Source organism: Phyllostomus discolor, chromosome 5 (assembly GCF_004126475.2).
Source record: "Phyllostomus discolor isolate MPI-MPIP mPhyDis1 chromosome 5, mPhyDis1.pri.v3, whole genome shotgun sequence".
Classification (NCBI taxonomy): Eukaryota; Metazoa; Chordata; class Mammalia; order Chiroptera; family Phyllostomidae; genus Phyllostomus; species Phyllostomus discolor.
Window position 1 is genome coordinate 48,609,702 of NC_040907.2, and position 20,141 is coordinate 48,629,842.

A 20,141-nucleotide genomic window follows, 5' to 3' on the forward strand; every position below is an offset into this window, starting at 1 on the left:
TAAGTACAGGAGACCCTCACTGGATAAGATATACCAGTTCCCGTGGCATTTCTCCTAATAGGCTCTGAAGCAAGACTCAAGCTCAGTCCCAACCACAATTCATCTACACTTGGATTCTAGAAATTATAACTGGAATATTTGGGTCCAGTAGCCACAGAAGGTATATTTGATGCTTAACCTAGCTATGAATTTTTTCAAATCACCCTCTGTTTAATTTATGTAAATTTATTCTGTTTAGTGAATCTCCAGTTTTATTTTATTTTCCTGGTGCTTAGAGGTTCGTTCCAATGTCCTATTTTCCACTGAACACAAATGCTCTCCTGGATTTATGAAATTCTCCATCAGTAAATTCCCCATTAGGAACACATTCACTGTTTGCATCATATTAAAGAAAAACCGGATATGAGGGCTGATTTCTTCTGTTGGTTAGGTCACTACAGATCTGGGGCAAAAGTATCTGTCTGGGAAGCAGTTGCTCGTTTGCATGCTGAATATTCAGTGTCACCCTGTTTCTTCATTTTCAGGTCTCACCCTATGGAGCTGTGAGGGTGAGTCAGAAGGTGAAGTGGTAGAGAGCAGAAATTACAAATTCTAACAGACCTTTTCATGGGACAAAAAAAATCTAAAAAATTTTAAATTTAAATTTCTTTAAGCTGTGTATGCTTAAAGTCCAGTTCACCAAGACCTCAACAATGACTCCCTGTTATCTTATACTTAACTATTTTTACTGAATAAATTTTTGTTGAAGCTTCTCTTTATGGCAGGCACTGGATTAGGCCCTGGAGATACGGCAGGAAACAAGATAGAGCAAGGTCTCAAATCTCATGAGGCCTGCATTCTATTTGGAGAGAGATTGATAACAGTGAGGGCACAAAGAAATTAACAAGAAAATGTAAAATTGTAATAAACACATAATGAAGGAAATAAAGTAAAATGGTGTGGTGTGCAGTGTTTGTGAGAGGATGTGATAATATAGATTAAATAGGCCAGGATGACTTTCTGAGATGACATTTGCTCAGAGTAATGATATGAAGAACAAGGGCCAGAGGATGGCAACCAAAGCCAGCAGCCAGTGCAGGACTCTGGAGCAGGAACAGTTTTGGTTTGTTCAAGGAAAAGAAAGGTCTGTGCAACTAAAATATTAGCAAGAGGGCCACCAAGTTTAAACAAAGTTAGGAAGGCAGCAGACAGCAGATCATGGAGAATCTCAGAGGCTGCAGTAAGGATGTTAGATTTTATTTTCATGTGATAGACAACTATGCATGATCTGATTTACATATTCTAAAAGTTTATTCTGATTACTGTGGATAAAATATGTTGTGGGAGCCAAGAATTGGGAACAAGAAGACCACTGGCTACTAACAACAAAATTCAGGAAAACAGATACTGATAGCTTGAATAGTGGTTGGAACTGTAAATGTGAACAGAATATACAAATATTAAATAAATATTGGAAATAGAGCCATCAGGCCTTGCTGATGAGTTGGGCACACTGGGTGAGAGAAAGAAGATCAAGGATGATACCTGCATTTTTGGCTTAAGCACCTGGACAGATGACAACGCCATTAATTGATTATGGGAAGCTGAGGGCCTGAAGGAGAAACAGATTGAGCTGAGCAAATAAGGATTCTGTTTTGGCCATGTGAGTCTAACATGCCTGTTAGGACCCCAATGTGGAAATATTGAAGAGGTGTTAGAAAAAAGAAGTCATTGCATAAATTTACCTCTAAGGGCTCCTGAGTTTGTAATACTATGTACAGTGTGCAGGTTAAGAACATTGGTTCAAAGCAAAAAGATCTCTGTATGAATCTAGGTTCTGCTGCTTACAGCTCTGTGACCTAATGCAAGATTCTTAATTGTCTAGACCTCAGGATCCTCATATGTATAATGAGGTTAAAATATATAATCAATTTGTAAAGATAAAAAAATGTATGCATAGTGCTTAACAAAATCCCTAGAAAAATATAAGTAGAATATATATTAGGTATTATTTACAAACATCTATTCTGAGAGAGGGCCTTTTGTGTACATCATTTCAGTTAATCCTCCCCAAACTCCTCACATCAGCCATGTCAGCTAAACATCAGTCTACAGGAGCCTGAGAACAGGTAGATGCAACATCAATTTTTTCCACTTTTTGAAAAAAATGTGCCACCTCTGCACAGACCACCCCTGACTTACCATCTTGGGAAACATTCTCAGGAATCTGAAATGTGTATCTCTCCACTGAAATCCAGATTTTGTCTACCCAGCTGCCTACTGACATATCATTCGATGTTTGTGGTATTGAACTTAATGTGATCCGATCTTCACCCCCAAGCCCAGAACCTGCTCCTTCCACTCTCTCCCTCACCTTAGATGATGATATCTCGAGCCTTCTCTCCATTCAGGTATACTTGCAGTCATCATTGGAACTATGTCTTTCTCACACATACTTTATGAAAGCCCTATATGAAATACCTACCCTCATCTATAATGAATCTCCCCCCTCTTACCTGCTCCAGACACACTAACATTTTTGCTGTTATACACTAGATATGTTTCTGTCTTACAGCATTTTTCTCCTGTTCTCTTACCCTAACATGCAAATATCCCAGATATTGCATCATATATCTGCCTTGTGAACCTGACCTTCCAGTTTAAAATGGCTGCTCTCTTAGTACTATTTTCCTTCTCTTCCCTTTCTTTCCCATTCTCTTCCTTTTCCTTTCCTTTCTTTCCATGTTTTCCTTTCAGAAAAGAAGCCATTCCTGTATTGCCTCCAGAGGCAGCAAAAGGTTTGGTTTTACTGCAGGTGTTTTTCTCCTTCTGTGAAGTACTTTGCTCCCTGCAGTCAGTCCTTCTGCCCAGTGAAGGTCCTCGGGTCTCATACCTGCTGACTCCACTGCAAATGAAACACCCTGCTACAGTGGCTAAGCAGCTGGAGCTGGATTTGTCTCGTGAAATAGGGCTTTCAAGGGTAGGAATCCAGGGCCTACATTACTCTGGTCCTGAAATTTAGAATTATTTTCTTTTTCTGACACCCTGGTCCTTATCCCCAAAGCCATAAGCATGCCACTGCCTGTCTGTACACTGACTCCCCCATTCTAGGCAGATGAAAAGAGAAAAGGGCAAGCAGCAAAGGATAACGTGTTCTCCTAAGCAGTAAGGTTTGAACTATCTGAAATTGCTGACTTTTGGCAATTTTTTAACCTACAAAAATGGCAATTTCATATGTCTGACTTAAAATCTAGGAAGAAGCACCTTCCGCAGAGATGTTCATTGACCAAAAAAACTATGTCACTTGGACTTTCTCTGCCTCAAAGCAGAGTGGAGGCAAAGGCTGTGGGAGCCTTTGGGTCAGCCAGTTCAGTGCCTGCCATATACAACTTAGCTCTTTTTGAGTTGCTTATCTTTCAAGATTCGATTTATCCTCCTGGCTTGGGCACAGCCTCTCCAGAGAGTCTGTTACAAGGTGACCACCACACTTCCACAGACCTAGGTGTTGTCAACTCTTTGCTGAATATCTGCTCTAACACTTCACAGCTTCCCAAGCCACAAGAGAACTTTTGGGGTCTGCTGCATGCTTCATATAGATCTTTGGGAAATTTACGTTTTCAGGAGTACGAGGAGGTAATGACAAAATCTCAGACCCTCTGAATAAACTAGACTGCTGTTTTCTGTTCTATGCATTTGTTATGTGCTACGATGGCCAGCCAACTGCAGAACTGAGCACCTAAGTCTTTACACCTCTTATTTAATTTCATCTTCATAACAAGCCTTTAGCCTTCTCTTCTATCACTATTTCACACATTGAGGAAACTAAAAATCTCAGAAACATTAAATCCAAGGCCCTTAGTTAGCAAATGGAAGAGCTTCTGTTCAGATCTGGGTCTGTCTCATTTCAAACATCTGCCTGATTTGTTACATTAAAACTGTTTCTAAGTAGATCTTACCCCAGGCAATCATTTCCCACTATATATAGGACCCCTTGAGTCACCTGAGTATTTCTTAAATGGTCCTAGCACACAGGGAAATTTAATAGTCTCTAGGCTGTTATAGTTAAGAGTTGTTGCATCCTCCCTAATTCTTGGGCTTTGACCTACTCCTTTGCTCACATATGGATCTGTATTGTGGAAATCACAGAAAGGATATTCTAGATAGAAGGATAGTCTAGGAAGTAGAAAAAAATATAAGCAAGAGCAAATAAATGCAGTTCAGGGAGAGTGCATAATTCAGCTTGGTTAGGATATAGGTAAGCAATCCTAGCACATAAGCTTAGAAGGTCAAGTTCAAATCATACCATTAGAACCTTGACTACAAGCCAGAGGAATTTGAACTTTCTTCTGTCTGTAATGGTGATGTATTAGAGTTATGTCACAGGAGAGTTAGAATACACTTTGGATTTTGTACTACACTTAAAAAGTTTGAAAGTAGCTTAAGGCAAATCAATCAGACATGATAATCATACTGCAGGAATATTAAGGAGATCTGGGTATTTTGTGGTTTTTTCTGTAATATTCTTTCCAAGATGGTAATGAGTATTCACAGTTTGTGCATGCAAAGAACTGTTAGTCTATAAAAGACCAAAAAAAAACTTTTTTCAAACTCAACTTTCTAATAAGAATAAAAAGTGCTGCTGTTTATGTTAAATAAGCAATGACCATAAGCATCTCTTAATTCATGTTAAAATATGTGCTAAATGTAAAACTGCATGGAATTGGAATGAGTATTATTGCTTTCCTCGTCTAGAGTAGAATGGTCACACTTCAAATAGAAAAATGTTAAAGAATATTGGAGAAGTTACAGTGCTCATTTTAATAAAACTGAGAAGGAAACATGCAAGAAACTCAGCTAGACTGAACAAGGTGATGGTTCTATTTGTCCAAGTAATGCCACATTATTGAGATGGCACAGAACACATTACATCCATCTGTGAGTCAGAAATACGTGAGTCAGAAACATCATGTGCAGAGCCCTCCGGACTTCTGATTACTGAAACTGATGTTTTGGTTTGACTGGGTAATTTACCAGTAGTTAAGTAATTGAGTATTAAGGAGGAAATCCATGTTGAAAAAATTGGTTGTGAAAGGATAAAATGAGGAAATGAGATTATTGACAGAGATGAGGAGAAATATTCAGTGGATGTCTGTGTCTGTAGCAGATAAATCAGCCCTTCTAAAGACTGGTTTAACTGTCTGTGAATGAATCAGTCAGATGGCAGGCAGGTAGGAGGAGCAATTCAAAGGAAGAAAATGTTTGCAACTGTGATTCCTCAAGTACTTAAATTTGAAGCAGTAATTGTTTCTGTTATGAAAAGATTTATTTATAAAGTAACAATGCCCTTTCCAAAATAAGGAGTCATGATAGGAATTGATATCTGAAGAGGAGGATAAATTCACATTGGTTAAAAAGGAAGGACTCCTCTGTCTACTTCAAAACTGATCCTGTATTCCTCTTTCGAAAGGATTGCTCTTCAAAAAAGCTGAAGCCTGTCATAATGATATAGGATTTTTATTCTTTGTGTGAAGGCCGCATGTGAGGCAAAGGATCCTCACATTTCTCTAGGGTACTCTAATGGCAAGGCCATTTCCCAAGCCTGCCTGGCCCCACCGTACCTTGGCTTTGGGGAGTAAGAAGAGGGATGGCCTAACCTGGTGAAGGGCAAGCTGTGTCCTGCTCAGAGACATTTGGTTTAGATTACAGGAAAATTTAATTTCTAAAAATAATAGCAAAGAGAAGAGAAGCCTGAAGACTTTGCTTGAGCTCTAATAGGATCGTGATGGCCATTTATTTTTGGAACCTTGACGTTTCTGAAGCTCCTCAGATGAAAAATCAATGCTAAGCAGTTTTATAGAATTGGATGCATTTTACATAAAATTACCACCAGAACTGAGGACAGTGATTACAAAAGCATGCAGACGGTGTCTTGAATACACTGTAAGGCATAGTTGGGGGTGCCTCACTGGCAGCACCTGGCGTCTGCACCACATTTCAGTCCCTGACCCGTTAAGCCACCTTTGCTCTTCATGAGATTTCCAGCTTTGTATCTAGTTAGATTATTGGCTTCTGACATTCATTCATATTCTTCTGTAGCCACCATTTTAAAGCGTGTTAGGGAGTCATTGGTAAATAGACAGTATTGTATACCATGATAAAAAAGCAGTGATAAAGTATAGATAAAGAAAATAGAGCTGCCATCTGAGCCCAGGGACTCTTGGACGTAGACTTTGGGAAGAGATTAAAGACCTAGGGAGGCTAATGAATAGGAAGAAAACCAGGAGAGGCCGATATTCTTTCAAGTGAAAATAAGAGGAGGATTAAAATCTATCAAATGCTCCTAGCACTCCAGAAAATGGTGACTGAGAATTGATGATTGGTTTGGGCAAGATGCTGGGCACTGATGATATTGACAAAAGAGATTTCCTATGAAGTGCTGTTTCTTCTTTTTCTGCCTTATTTTAGATAATGTTTTAATGCTTCCATTTTTTCCATAAGTATAACTCTTCTTCTCCCTCCTCCTCCCCCGATTGCAACCCACCCTCATCTTCTCCCCCTTCCCTTCTTCCTCTTTTCTTCTTCTCTTTTGGTGTTCTGATAATTGTTCCAAGAGGTCCAGACTACAACCTGCTTTGTCATCTAAAATTTACATTTCTTTAAAACTTTTTTCAATTACAGTTGACATTCAATATTATGTTAGTTTCAGGTATACAGCTTAATGGTTAGACATTTATATAATTTACAGTGATCTTCTAAAGAGCTTCCCAAACAAGAAAAGCTAAAGGTGTTCATCACAACCAAACCAGTATTGTAAGAATGTTAAAGGGACTTCTTGAAGAAGAAGAAAAAAGATCCAAAATATAAATAATAAAATGGCAACAACTACATACTTGTCACTAATCACTTTATATGTAAATGGATTCTATGCTGCAATAAAAAACATGGGGTGGCTAATAGATAAGAAGACAAGACTCATACAGATATCTGGTGCCAACTCTTTATTTTTATATTTTAATAGTTACTGGTAGGGATTTCAAGTGTAAACTTTAGTTTATTATAGTTGGCCTTCAAGCCATATTATACCACTTCACATATAGCATAAAAACCTTTCACAATATATTTCCATTTCTCTCTTCTTCCTTTTTTTTTTCCTTTGTGCTCTTGTTGTGTGTGATTTACTTCTACATGTGTTATGGACCTTGCAATACATGATTCTTTTTTGTTTTCAGTCAGTTACATTTTGAAGAGATTTTAATAGAAGAAACAAATCTTTATTCCTTTGTGTAGATCCAGATTTCCATCTGGTGTCATTTCCTTCTGCCAGAAGGATTTTCTTTAACATTTCTTGTGCTTAAAGTCTGGTGATGAATTCCTTCAACTTTCATATGTCTGGTAAGAAGTCTCTTTGGTTGTTATTTTTGTTTGGTTTGTTTTAGATACAAATCTTTCAGTTAGATTGTTTGCTGATGTGCAAAATGGAAAATGATGATGCAGGAAAGAGTAAATTACTCTAGCAGTATAGTGTATGAGTAGGAGAGAAAGGACAGGGTTCAGAACAGAAGGCTTGGCTACAAATGCAATCATAAATATTTATATGGTAACAAGACAAAAGACTAAGCAGATGTCTACTGGTGTGAGTTGATTGGTTTGTTAATAGATCCAATCAAACCAGGTTTAAATCCAAGCTCCACATATTCAATAGCTGAATAGTCTTCAACAAATTATTTAAACACTTGAACTTCAGTTTCAAATCCATAAGATAAAGTTAATACCATCCCCAGAGTGAATACAGCAATAAAATAAGTTAATTCATGCTAAACAGTTAACACATGGCCTGGCACATTGTAAGTGTTCAGGACCTGTGAGGGGAAAAAGAAAATGTGTCTTTTTTCTTAAATGTTTAAGTCATGAAGAAAAGGTTCTGAGACCTCATTTTTCTACCTTTACTTTCTCATATCCTCCTTCTCTCATCCCTCCTTTCTTTCTGAAAGAACATTTCCAAACTCAAATGCCAAGCCGTCTGCAGATGCACTGTTCAAGGCTGATAACATTTGGAGGCCAGATGTTAACTGACATAAACACTATTAAGTGTTCTGTAGACCGGAGGCTGAGGCAATGATTTCCAATTTTAGGATTATTATTTGAGTTTATAGCAAACCACATTGCCACTCCTTCCACCCTGCTACCTCTACCAAGAAAGGAGATATACTTTGAAAGGAGAGTGTATTCATTCTCAAGAGATTATAGTTTTAAAATACAAAGTTCTTGAAATGTTAAGTAACAACTTTTCACTAAACTGAGACAGGGAATGTATCTTCAGTGAAGACCTCAACACCTACTTGAAGCTCTCTCTGAAAGGTCAATGACTTATGAAATTTGATCTGAAAACTGGTCTCATTTTCTGTAAGAAGGCTAGTGTAATAATCACAAAAAATGCTTCAAACCTGTTATGTCAACTGAGCTACCTCAGGCTTAGTGTGGGAGCTGTCTCAATGACAGGAAGTCAATAAAGGAGCCATTCTCCTAATGAAGAATTGTTTTTTAAATAGCAAAAATATAGGTCTACTATGAATCACTGAGAGGATCATTTATGTTTAATATATTCACTCATTTATTTATTCATTAACCCATTGAACAGACATCACTCAGAACTAGGAGTATGTCCCAAGCACAGTGCCAGGCACTAGTTAATACATTGATAAATACAACAGATGGAGCTTAGAGTTTTATGAGAGAAAAGACAAGTTCAAAAATAATCAGCATACAAATATATACAGTAATAAGTTCCAATAGGTATTGTGAATACAAGGGAAGCTACTTAAATAATGAGTTGGGAAAGGAATTTTTTAGTAGGTGACTTAATCTAAGTCTTAAAGAATAAGAAGGCAGCTGTACAAAAAGTAGAAGAGAGAACAAGCAGAAACCAGCTTTTATTTATCCATTCAACAAATATTTATTCAGCACTTTCTCCGAGCCAGGAACCGTTCGAAGCAAAGAAAATACACCAGTGAACAAAACATACATGTGCAAAAGTGCTGAGGTGGGAAAGGGTTTGGCAGATTTCTGAGGCCCCTAAGGCTGATTCATACTGAGCTGAGGAAGGTGTGGTATGAGATGAGGTTGGAGGGGTGGCAGGAGCTAGATTATGAAGAGACTTTTAATTTATGGTAGAGTTTGGGTTTTATTCTAAGTACAATGGCATGATTTGATCTTTGTGCTAAAAGATTGCTTTTGCTGTTAATGTGGAGAAGGGTTTAGAGGATGATGAGAATGTAGAAGCAGGGAGATTCATAGGGTGGCTATTTCAGTTCAAGTGAGATTTTAATGCACTGAAACAGTGATGGCAGCACAGATAAAGTGTATGCTTTTGGTATAGAATGGACAAGATTGGTTGGCAATGGAAAAACGAAATGGGGGTGGAGGAAGGAGGGAAATCATGGATGATTCTGGTCTGTATGATTAAGTAGATGGTGGTTCTGTTTACAACAGTGAGGAAGACAGGCTGTGTAAGTGGGTGGGGTCGGAGGTGGGTGCTGGGGAGGTCTAGGTTAAAGATGAAAATAAATACAATTTTCTGGCGCAAGTCTTACAATTATATTAACCCAAAAGCAAAATTTATATCTCATAAGATTAACATGTCTCCCATCACTAGAGCATGAAAACAAGCTAAGTGACCATTTATCTACAATATTTTAACTATAGATTTCAAGCAGAATTCTACAGCTGATTTCCAGATGGTATGTGAGAACTTTTTTTTTTTTAAGGCAACAATTTATGGAAGCCATTGCTGGTTGAATAAGAATTGGTTTTCCCAGATCAATCTCATTTTGTTTGAAGGGAATTTCAATTATGGTTGAGCTACTGTAAGATTATTAAACATACTTATTAATAAATATTTTATTTGATTAATAGATTAATAGATTTTCTTACTGACAGGGCTACCAAACTTAGAAGTGGGAATGTTTATGTCTTGTTAATAAAGAATTTGATTATCTTTTATGATAATCTTTTAGGAAATGTAGAGAATGTAGGCTGAAAACTATTAAGCTAGTAGGATTATTTGTACACTCCGAGTACAACTAAGGCAGCAGCCACACGAGGTAGTACATTCTCAGTCTTGGTTCTCTCCACCCCAACTTTATAAAGTCCACATACAATACACATTCCTACACAAAATTATTCTCATCTGGGGACCCCTACCTGTCCTTACACTGTCCTATAAAAAGTTATCTTTATTTTTAAGAGTTGTTATATCCCTTAGGCAGTTTCGGTGGATGAAAATTTGAGAGTATCTGTCTTACATATTGCTGTCTTCTCAGGCCTAGAACAGTGCCTTGTTTTGTAATGGTTTCTTAGTATGTATTTGTTGAGTGAGTGAATTGTCTTTAACCATATAAGACTGTGTTAAACCACACTTGAGAAGTAATCTTTTCCCATCTCCAAAATCTCTGCTAAATGTCTAATCTCAGAGGCACTTCAGAGATCTTCTACTCATTCATTTTTTTCATTCGTTTCAGTGGGGAAAGACTAAGGGGTAGAGGGCAGGATACAGAGAATCCCTGTTTCATTTTAGCTGTTTCCTCACGGGAACTGGAAGCCACATCTCCAGAATCCCAGAGCTTTGCAGCAGTACTCTGTTACCTTTGGTTCAACCCTTTGTGGGGTGAGCAGTTTTGGATTATTGTCATGAATATATATTTCAAAGCCCCTGGAGCAAAGAAGGCAGTGGGAAGCTGCTTCTAGAATTGAAATGCTCTGATCATCACAGTTCTTCCTCCTCTATGGGAGGGAAGTCATAGACTTTGGAACTGGATGCTTAGGGCAGGACCATGCTATTCTGCTGTAGTTGTAGCCAGAGCAGGTGAGGCTGCCTTCAGCTAGGACATGGGCTCTCCATCACACTGGCTGTGATTTCACACAGTTAAGTCCTTCATTAGAAATCAAGACTGGTTTCAGCCTGCAGCCATTAATTTTACAGTGATGGGCAAAAGTGGGTTAATAACAATAATTAATAAATAAATAATAATATAAAAATAAGCTCTGTATTTCACGTACTCACAACTGTAAGCCTATTTTTTTATAAAGGTGAGTCACCGTCAAGTGGGTAAAGATGTGTGCTCCTCTGATGCTTTGCCATCTACAGGGACCAGAGAGCACATTGGGATGATGGTCACTATCAGTATATAAGTAAATGTTTATTTATTTTTATCAAAAGGATAAGCAAATATTTGAAGATGTTAGTTTCTGAGTGCAATTGAAGGAACTCTTTTCTAAGAGTGTTACAGAACAAACAAGGGGGACCTGGGATGATATATTATTACTGAAAGAAATCCCCAGGTCTGTTATATCCTCCATCTATAGGAAAGATGTCTCTCAATGCCAGAGATTCATGAAAAGGAAAGGAAATGTTTATTTAATGCTGTACAAACTTAACGTAGTGACCTAATGTCTTCATCAAAAAATTCTAAAGTCCCTTAAAACACCCACAAACAGACACAGTCCTTCCTTCCCCCTTTGCCCAGTCCAGAGTACCGTATCTCAAGAAAGGAAATAGAAGTTTATGGCCCAGACAGTCCCTGGTTATTCCCAGTACTCCGTGATAGGCTGGTAGGCCTCCCTCAGTTCCCAGCACCCTCAGCTGTGTTGCTGGGATCTCTGCTAAAGCCGGGTAGTGGTTCCCCCTTCTAAAGCTGCGGGGGTCCCCACTCTGGCAAAGGCACGTGGTTCTCTCTCCACTGCTCCAGCAGCATGGTCCTCTCTCCCAGGGCCACAGGAGTCCCCACTCAGCCAAAACTGCGTGAGCAGCTACTCAATGGTGGCCATGTCTGGGTTTAAATCCCCGCGCCAATCTTCCTCTGCAGCCCCATTTCCAACTCCTCCCACACTTGGCCACACTTGCCCTCAATCTGCTGTCCTTTCCAGCTTTACTGGGCTGCCACTGTGAGTCTGGGCAGGTGTGGCCCCATGACATGGAGCTGATCTCCGAGCTCCCACACAGGCACTGTAACTCAGGGAACCTGTCTCCCAGTCACATCTTGGAGGGGGGGGTCTCTTTCTATCCCCCTGGCCCAGAGCATGGCCATAGCTATTTAGCATATCGAAGTGACCAGCCAAAGGTATGTTAAATGACCATGCCATGGATTAGCTGCAAAGCTGCCCTGCATGTTCTTGATCTGTGTGCCCCTTCCCCCAACTCATACCTGTGAGGGAAGGGGTGGAGACATCTTAAAATCTCCTGGACACCTTGAGTTCTGGACCCCATTTCAAATGTCCATTTGGGGTCCCCCCTCTTGGCTGCACCCTGTAACAAGAGAACTTCAAAGAAACAGCATTTCCCTCATGAATATACCCAACACACACATATACACACAACCTGCACACAAACATATACCTTTTATACACACAAAAGTTTTCCAAAGCCAAAATTATTGGGATTGTGTTCCTTGGATGTTGTAGAAAGGTGGGTAAGGATGAAGAAAGGAAACTGCTGCCTCAGTTTAGGAACTCCTCTGAAGTTGTCACCTGCCAGAGGTTTGAATCCAGACCAAAAAGACTTTTTGTCAGATGACAGATAAAACTGTGAGACCCTTGCATCCACTCAACAAATGTTTGTTCCGTGCCTTCTGGCAAAAGGCTTGGTTCTAGGCCCTGAAAATACCAACTAGAATAAGGCTTAGTGTCTGCTTCAAGGTTACAGCCAAGTGCAGTGAAAGAGACACTCAAACAGAGGGATACAGCCCAGCCTGGTGGTCCTGGGACAAATGGGGAGGAGGTCTGTGGGGACATGGAGGAGAGATTACACTTCAGATGTTGTTCAAAAAAAAGTTTCACAGTTTGGAACTTTTGGTTTCTTGTCTTTGAAATGGAGCAAAGAGAATTAGCCTGCCAGAGTTGTGAGAACGCAAGTACATAGAAGATAATCAATGAGTAATATTTAAGAATGAAAAGCAAAATTGAAATGGCAGAGCACTTTCCAAAATGGTGAGCCCCTCTGCTGACCTGTGAGCTTACACTTGTGTAGAGCAGCAGAGTTTTCAGTGGGGCCATTTGTTAGAATACGCCAAAGAGACTCAGTGAGAGAAAAACTGAGTTGAAAGAGAAGAACCTCCTCTGATTTGGAAATGAATTATTCCTTGGATGTTGCTTTATGAGTGTTTGTTACAGAAATTGGGGTGTGCACAGGTAATTGGGGATCAGAAAATTACCACCCTGGGGACAACTGCAGGCAGTTCTGCAACCTCCTGGCTTAGCCTGAATACTTGGAAGTAGAACTTCCTTACTTTAATAAAAGGTTTCACGTACACCTTGTGGTTCTGTTCTTTATCCCTGGTTTTTCCTCCCAAGCTTATGAATAAGGCTTCAGTCGTATTTCTCCCTCCAAGACTGGCAGGCAGCCCCACCTGCTCTGATTGGAGGTTGGAGGTGCAGCCTGAGAAAGCTGTGGCTGTCTTCTGCCACCTGCTGGCTCTCTCCTTGCACCAGCTCAGGGCTGGCTTTGCTTGGCTTCCTGGGAATGGATACCAGGGGAGAAAGTGTGGGACAAAGAGTATTTCTACTTTTAGTAAAAAGAAATAGGTGAGAAGGTAGCAAAGAAGTTGATGTAGGAAGGCTTTTCCCACCCATCACGGGGGCTTATGTTAAGATCTCATTATCTTAAATAGTAAAGCCAGTGCTTTTCTATGTGAGTTTGGGAAGAACACAGTAGCCTATTCTATTCTATTCTATCCTATTCTATTCTATTCTTTTGTTTTATTTTATTTTACTTTATTTTTAGATGACCGCCTAACAAGGCTTATCAAATAAGTTAATGCCACGTCTCTATAGACTCTTAGAAGGAAAGAGCAGAAACTCATGCCAGTGGGAATTGAGATAAGGGTAAAGGAGACAGGAAGAGAGAAGAGATAGGGAAAACATTTCAGGGTAAATTGTAGTATTCTTTCATTGGTTCGCCAACACATTTTTTGAAGACCGACTATTTACAAGGCTCTGATCCAGATGCTTGGGATACAAAAGTGAGTGATACTGGGCCCCTTCTCCCTCAGAGATAGGAATCTACTGGGCAGCAGCTAAATAACTGGAGAATGAAGTAGACAGGAGCAAGTACAGTAGGAAAGGAGTGTGGGCGAGCACAGAGGAGGAGCATGTACCTAAATAGAACCGGCTGCACTATCAAAGAAAACCAACTAGAGACAGTGATGTGAGCCAAAATTTTTAAGACAGTGACATATGGAAGACATGTTGAGAAGGACATTCCAGTTACGGGGACAACCACCTCTCATACACAGCATCACCCACTACCACCACTGCCTCCAAGGAGCTGCAAACTCTATTTACAAAGCAGGAGAAAGTTGTTAAAATAGTAAGTCTTAGACAACAAGCAACTGGTCCATCCAGGGCAATTAGCTGAAGCAGGGAGAAGCAGGCAGAACCGTGTGCGAGGGCAGCTACAGGGTCCTGGATGTCAGAGAGCAGGACTGAAACAGGGGTAGGGGGTGGGATGGGGGTTGTCTGCGGCCGTAGAAAAAAGGCCACTTTCAATACTATTTCAGTCCATATGCTGGATATGGACAACCCCTTCCTGGCAGGTACAGTCAAATATTCAGAAACTCATGAATGACATCCTTTCTTCAGCTGTCTGAGTGACCTCTTTTAAAGATCTAAATATTGAAATAGCTAGAAACTCAAGGGTATCAACTGTGATATTATTTAAAATCATAAATATGATGGGCAACAGTAGGAAAAGTGCTCTAGAAATTATGGTACAGCTTCTGTATGAACCAGTAAGTAGCCCATGGCAAATGGCAAGTCTGGAAACTGCACTACAATGCAAAATTCTTGTGGGGGTGGGGGAGGGAAGCAAGATCCAAACCTGGCAGGAAAATATTCAGAAGGAAAAATACTAAACTGCTAATAAAGGTGGTGTTTTGTCTCTACTGACTATGTTTTATAGAACACCCTAATATTGCTGTTATAATATTTTTTTAATACAAAGAAGCCTCAAGGTTAAATGAGTGTCCTGACTAAGGCAGAGGCAAAAATTACCCTAAATAAGTAATAATGCCATGTATGTGCTTGTTTCTGATATTTCAGACTCCATTTTGTCTTTAATTGCATTTTGGTTTGTGTGGCGTATTCATTTTGCTTAAATCTGTCCTCAGCCTTTCCCTTACCCACACCCCTCCTCCCGCCCTGGATCTGTGGGATGTATTGTGATGTCTGCTCACTAATTTTGCTGTGACTGGGGCTGGTGTCTGGTTGGTGATTCATGTTTGTTCCTAAGTTGCACATCTGTGTTGGTTGCTTTGAAACAGTGCCCCAGGGAATATAAAAGGCTATTTGTCTCACTGAGACTGCTTCTTTGGACCAGAGAATTCTTCCCTGGCTTCCTCTGAATTCCAGCAAGCTTCTTTCTGAGTTTAGGCAGGGTAAAGAAGAAAGAAAGAAAAATAAATAAAAGGGAAAGCAGCACGGAGAGAGTTTTGGTATCTGGATTTAGTCCTTGCTTACATGGCAGGACCAAACTTTCCTGATACTAACCCTGGGGACAGGATGCCTTGTGGACTTTTTTTCCTGCCCACTAGAAATGCCTCTGGCAGAAAAAAAGAGCGGAGTGAGCCCTGGTGGAAACCCTCAATGGAAAACGTTCTGAGCATTTGGTAGGCATACCCACTTGTCCCTTCTTATAAGATTTTAGCACAGATATGCACAAAAGTGATATTGACAATATTTAATGACTGATACCTCATCGTCACAGACCAATACAATGGGCAAAGCCTGAAGACAGAGGTAGAGATGAAGGTAAAGGCCCCTGCTGTTCCAGATACCAGCCCTTTAGTTACCTGATCACCTGGACATTCAGCAGATTCTGGAGGACCTGGGGCAGTGGCTGGCTGCCAACTGTTACAAAACTATTTTGCATGTTCTGATATATATATCCAAAAAGACTGTGTAGATACATACCAAATGGATAACAACATTAGTACATATGATATTTCAAAGCTCGTGCTCACTTAAGCTTTATGCATTCCCATCCTCTCCTTTGAAGAAGCTACCCTCTTTGTCCTCAAGAAGAGTTCAGAGCCAGCATTAGGACCTACTGGTCTGCAGGATCTGGGTGGCACAAAGGAGCCTTTATCCACAACGGGGCTCTTTATTTTGCTCAAAAACTAGTATAGTTCTCACCCAAGGGAAGTTCGCAAGTCAGCTTTCATTATAGTTTCACTTGGCTTACAACGTAGTCCTGCCTTGGGGCAGGCTGGCAAACAGGCTGGTATGTGTGAGCGATTGCCCACCTGCCTGCTTGCCTGCAGTCTGGAAAAGGCAGCCCCATCTCAGCCCTTTAGCCTGCTGTGAAAACCCATCTGCAGTGCCTTGAAAGTCCAAATACATACTGGATTGCTGTGGCTCTTCCTTGTCCTTTGAACCAGAGTTTCACTTACTGCTTCTCATTAGACACCTGGAGTTTATGGGTTGGCTAAAGCCTCTTCTCAGAATGGTCTCCAGGGAAGCATAATAGTCCTGCTTCCTGTCTCTTTCAACGAAAAGGTTTCTTGTTTCAATGAAATCTACAGCTTCAGGGGAATTTGCTGCCTCCCCTGTCTTTATTCAACATATCAGCCAAGGTTGCTTATAACTTGACAGACTCTGTACATACCAAACACAAGTTTTGCTTGAATCCAGAGACTGAAGGGAAATTGCCCTCTGTTACCCAGTGAGCCTCTTCAGAACTCTCTGATCAAAGTGGAGAAATTAGTTAGAAACTTGGGTGTCCAAGTTCTCACTCTGTAAATGACTAGCCTGTGACTTTGAGCAAGGTATTTAACGTCTCTCTAAGCCTCACTTTCCTCAAATGTACAGTGGAATCTATTTTTATAGGGTTGTGATGCAGGAATGAATAATCAATCAGAAAGCATATAAACAATCTACCCCAAAAGAACAGGTTGTATGAACTAGTGAAAGAAAAGAACCATGCACCTAGAAATAAATTATGGAAGCTGAATGAGTATAAAGGAAGCCCACCATTGTGATCTAACTTGGCAAAGAGAGCGTCCCTGGCCCCATACTTTCTCCAACACATCTTGGCAGAACTGCAGCTGAGGAGCAGTGAGTGGTCTAAGAGAAACTCTAGGCCAGATGGTTCCTGTCACTCTGAGGCTAAAAGAGGTTGTAGGCACAGGGAAAATGCATAGAGGATGATGGAGAGCATGGGAAGGGCACACAGAGCCTAGGTAAAACCAGGATGGGGAAACCAGAGGCAAAATTTCTCCTGTTCCTGTGCATTAATTGACCAGAACTTGTTCAAATGGTTCTGGACTTAAAGGTCCTGAGGGAGGGAGGCCAACGAGAAATATAATTGGCACTCCCCTCTGCTGGGACAAGTGGCTATATCCTTTTTCAGAAGGTAATTTGGCATTCTCAGATTAAGTCATTCTCTGTAGTTAAACTTGCATTTGAATACTAAATCTCAGATCAGGCCTCCGCTCAATAAGCCAATGGACAGTTTCCAGATAGCACTTTGTCCCTGAGACATTCAGAAATATCATATTGCCTTTTTAATGACACTGTGATATTTACTGATGGCAGGAAGAAGTCTCCCAGCTACAAAAACTCAATCAAGCAACAGTTCAGTGTCTGACATCTAGAGCTGTTAGTGCTGTCTCTGGAGTTGCTCATTATCAGCAAGTTATTTTACAGTTAGCTTTTATTTTGAATTTGTCAAAGTTGCTCATGCATGGGACTTTGCTCCAGGGTTCAAATCTTGGCTCTACTTTTTTGCTAATGACTGACTTTTTGTGGAACTGTTTCCTTTATATAAAGTGAGAATAATAATGACTGCAACTCATAGCTGTTTGGAAGATTAAAACTTTCCATAGTGTGTGAAGTTCTTTGTAAAGTGCCTGGCACACACATTGGTTTGCATTGTATGTATGTTGGATGCTCTCCTCCATGCTTCTCACGTGACCAGAGATTTCTGCTTTCTTTTTCAGCTTTGATGTGGAAAATGGCCCTTCCCCAGGTCGGAGCCCGCTGGACCCCCAGGCCAGCTCTTCCTCTGGGCTTGTCCTCCATGCCACCTTCCCTGGGCACAGTCAGCGCAGAGAGTCCTTTCTCTACAGGTCAGACAGCGACTATGACTTGTCACCAAAGGCGATGTCGAGAAACTCTTCACTTCCAAGCGAGCAGTAAGTACCAGCAGCGTCTGGCTTCCAGTCTCACCCTTACCTCATCTTTAACCCTGTCGCAGCAGGCACCCTTAGTCCACAGGGAGGAGGAAGGAGAAAAATGAACAGAGCAGGGGTGGCAGTGATGACCATCTTAAGGACACTGATGCTCTATAGCTAGGGTCTCCAAGGGCATTACAAACCTCAGGCACAGTGTTCAGCTTGCATAGTTTTTAAAATTTCATTCAGCTTCATTTCCTGAACCACTGAATTGTTTATGGAATGAGAACCTTAACACTTTTTGCAAATCACACTTAAATTTTCTGCAGAATGTATAGCACGAAGCTACAGTAGAGAACAAAAGTGGTGGTTGGTGACAGGCATCCTCTCACAGTGGTCCTTGCTTGGTGACATGTAATAGTCTGTCATGCAGCCACATGTCTGTGTCCTTTCTCTGGAACCTCAACACAATGCCCACTTGTTGCCTGGCCCCTTGTTGAGGCATAACACACCCACCATCCTATTAAGCACAGCTAATGTTTCTGTTTTGCTACTATTAATTGTAGATCTCTAATTTTTATTTAAAGAACAATGGCAGGGTTGTGTTACTTGTTTATTAAATTTTTGAAACCAAATAAAATTGGATGCTGAAATGCACGCTTTAAAAGGTTTCTGGGCACACATACAATTGTTTTTAACATCATATGTTATAAAAATATCTGTAGCTCACTTAAGGCCCCAACCTGGAAAATTCCACTGGGCTTTCTTCCGCTGTTGGAAAGGAAGCTAAAAAGGGTCACCCTCTTGTGAAAAAGGCAGGGGGGCATTTTAAAGCTCCTCATAAAAAAATATTCCCCAGGGCATTTCTGCCAGCCAATTTTAATAGAAGCACCCCTGCCCTAAAATAATAATTGGGTGGCCAAAATTCACTTATTTGGCAGATATTTATTGAATCTCTCCTATGTGACAGGCAGTATATTAGGGCCTGGGGATGAAAGAGTAACAAAACAGTGGAAAAGTCACAGATGCGTTAACAACACATATTCTCAAAAAGGTTGCATGCTCTCAGGGAGGTTACTATTAAAGAAGATAAGAGGAACACCCACATCACTCTACTATTAAAGGGATAAAACACTTAATGAGTGCTTACCAAGATGGCAGCTACATTTACATGTATTATCTCTTTTAATCATCACAACCACTCTGCCAGGTAGGTACTATTATTATCTCCACTGTATAGATGTTGAAACTGAGACTCTGAGAGACAGAGAAACCTACTCATATGCCATGCTATGTCCCATGAAGTAGCTAATGCTGACCAAATTCAAAATTTTTGGACTCTATTTGCCTGTGTTCCTCAGACCGCAAGGTAGACTCTAGTACCAGGTAGAAAACAGATGAATGCACAGTTGAGGTACCTGAGACTAGAGGAGAGGTCACCACTTTGCTATAGATCATGGAGCACCTAGGAGGTTTCTGACCAAGAGACGGTGGCTTTGACAGTGAATATACCTGGAATTCTCTCTTTCACGAAGAGAAACATGTTTCTAGACTTCCCATAGGGGAGAACCTGGGAAATGTGGGGAGTTGAAAATAACTAGAGCTTCATCCACGTGGCATCTTACAGAAGAAAGGCTGGTTTTGGAAGGTAAATAACAGTTCCCAAAACTCAGGCCAAATAGCATGATTGGTCTCAGGTTCATTCCAGAAGCTTCTCAGAAGGTTCTGACCAAATTTCAGATGAAACTCTGCTGATTCCTTGCTTAGAATCAGAAAGTTATAGAAAATTTGAACTAGAAGAGACCTTAATGATTACAGTCCAACTCAGTCTGTAGCTGTAGAAACAGAAATCTAATTCTGAATGACTCTGCATTCAGGGTTCCTAATACTAATGGTTTACCCTCTCTTCAATTTTGACAACCACTAAAATTTTTCCCTAACTTTAGGACAAACATGAGAGTTGCCAACCTAAAATTTAACCAAGTAAGAAGTGTACATGTT

The 20,141-nt window shown here is 40.4% G+C and overlaps 1 protein-coding gene across 3 annotated transcripts in view; it reads left to right on the top strand.

Annotated features, from left to right (window-relative positions):
- Window positions 1–20,141, top strand: part of PDE4B (phosphodiesterase 4B) — a 530,477-nt gene that overhangs the window by 389,961 nt on the left and 120,375 nt on the right. For all 3 annotated transcript variants that reach the window (XM_036026231.1, XM_028512530.2, XM_028512531.2), the window contains one exon: window positions 17,967–18,161. In XM_036026231.1, the coding sequence (XP_035882124.1) occupies window positions 17,967–18,161 (195 nt within the window). The remainder of the gene's footprint in view (window positions 1–17,966; window positions 18,162–20,141) is intronic.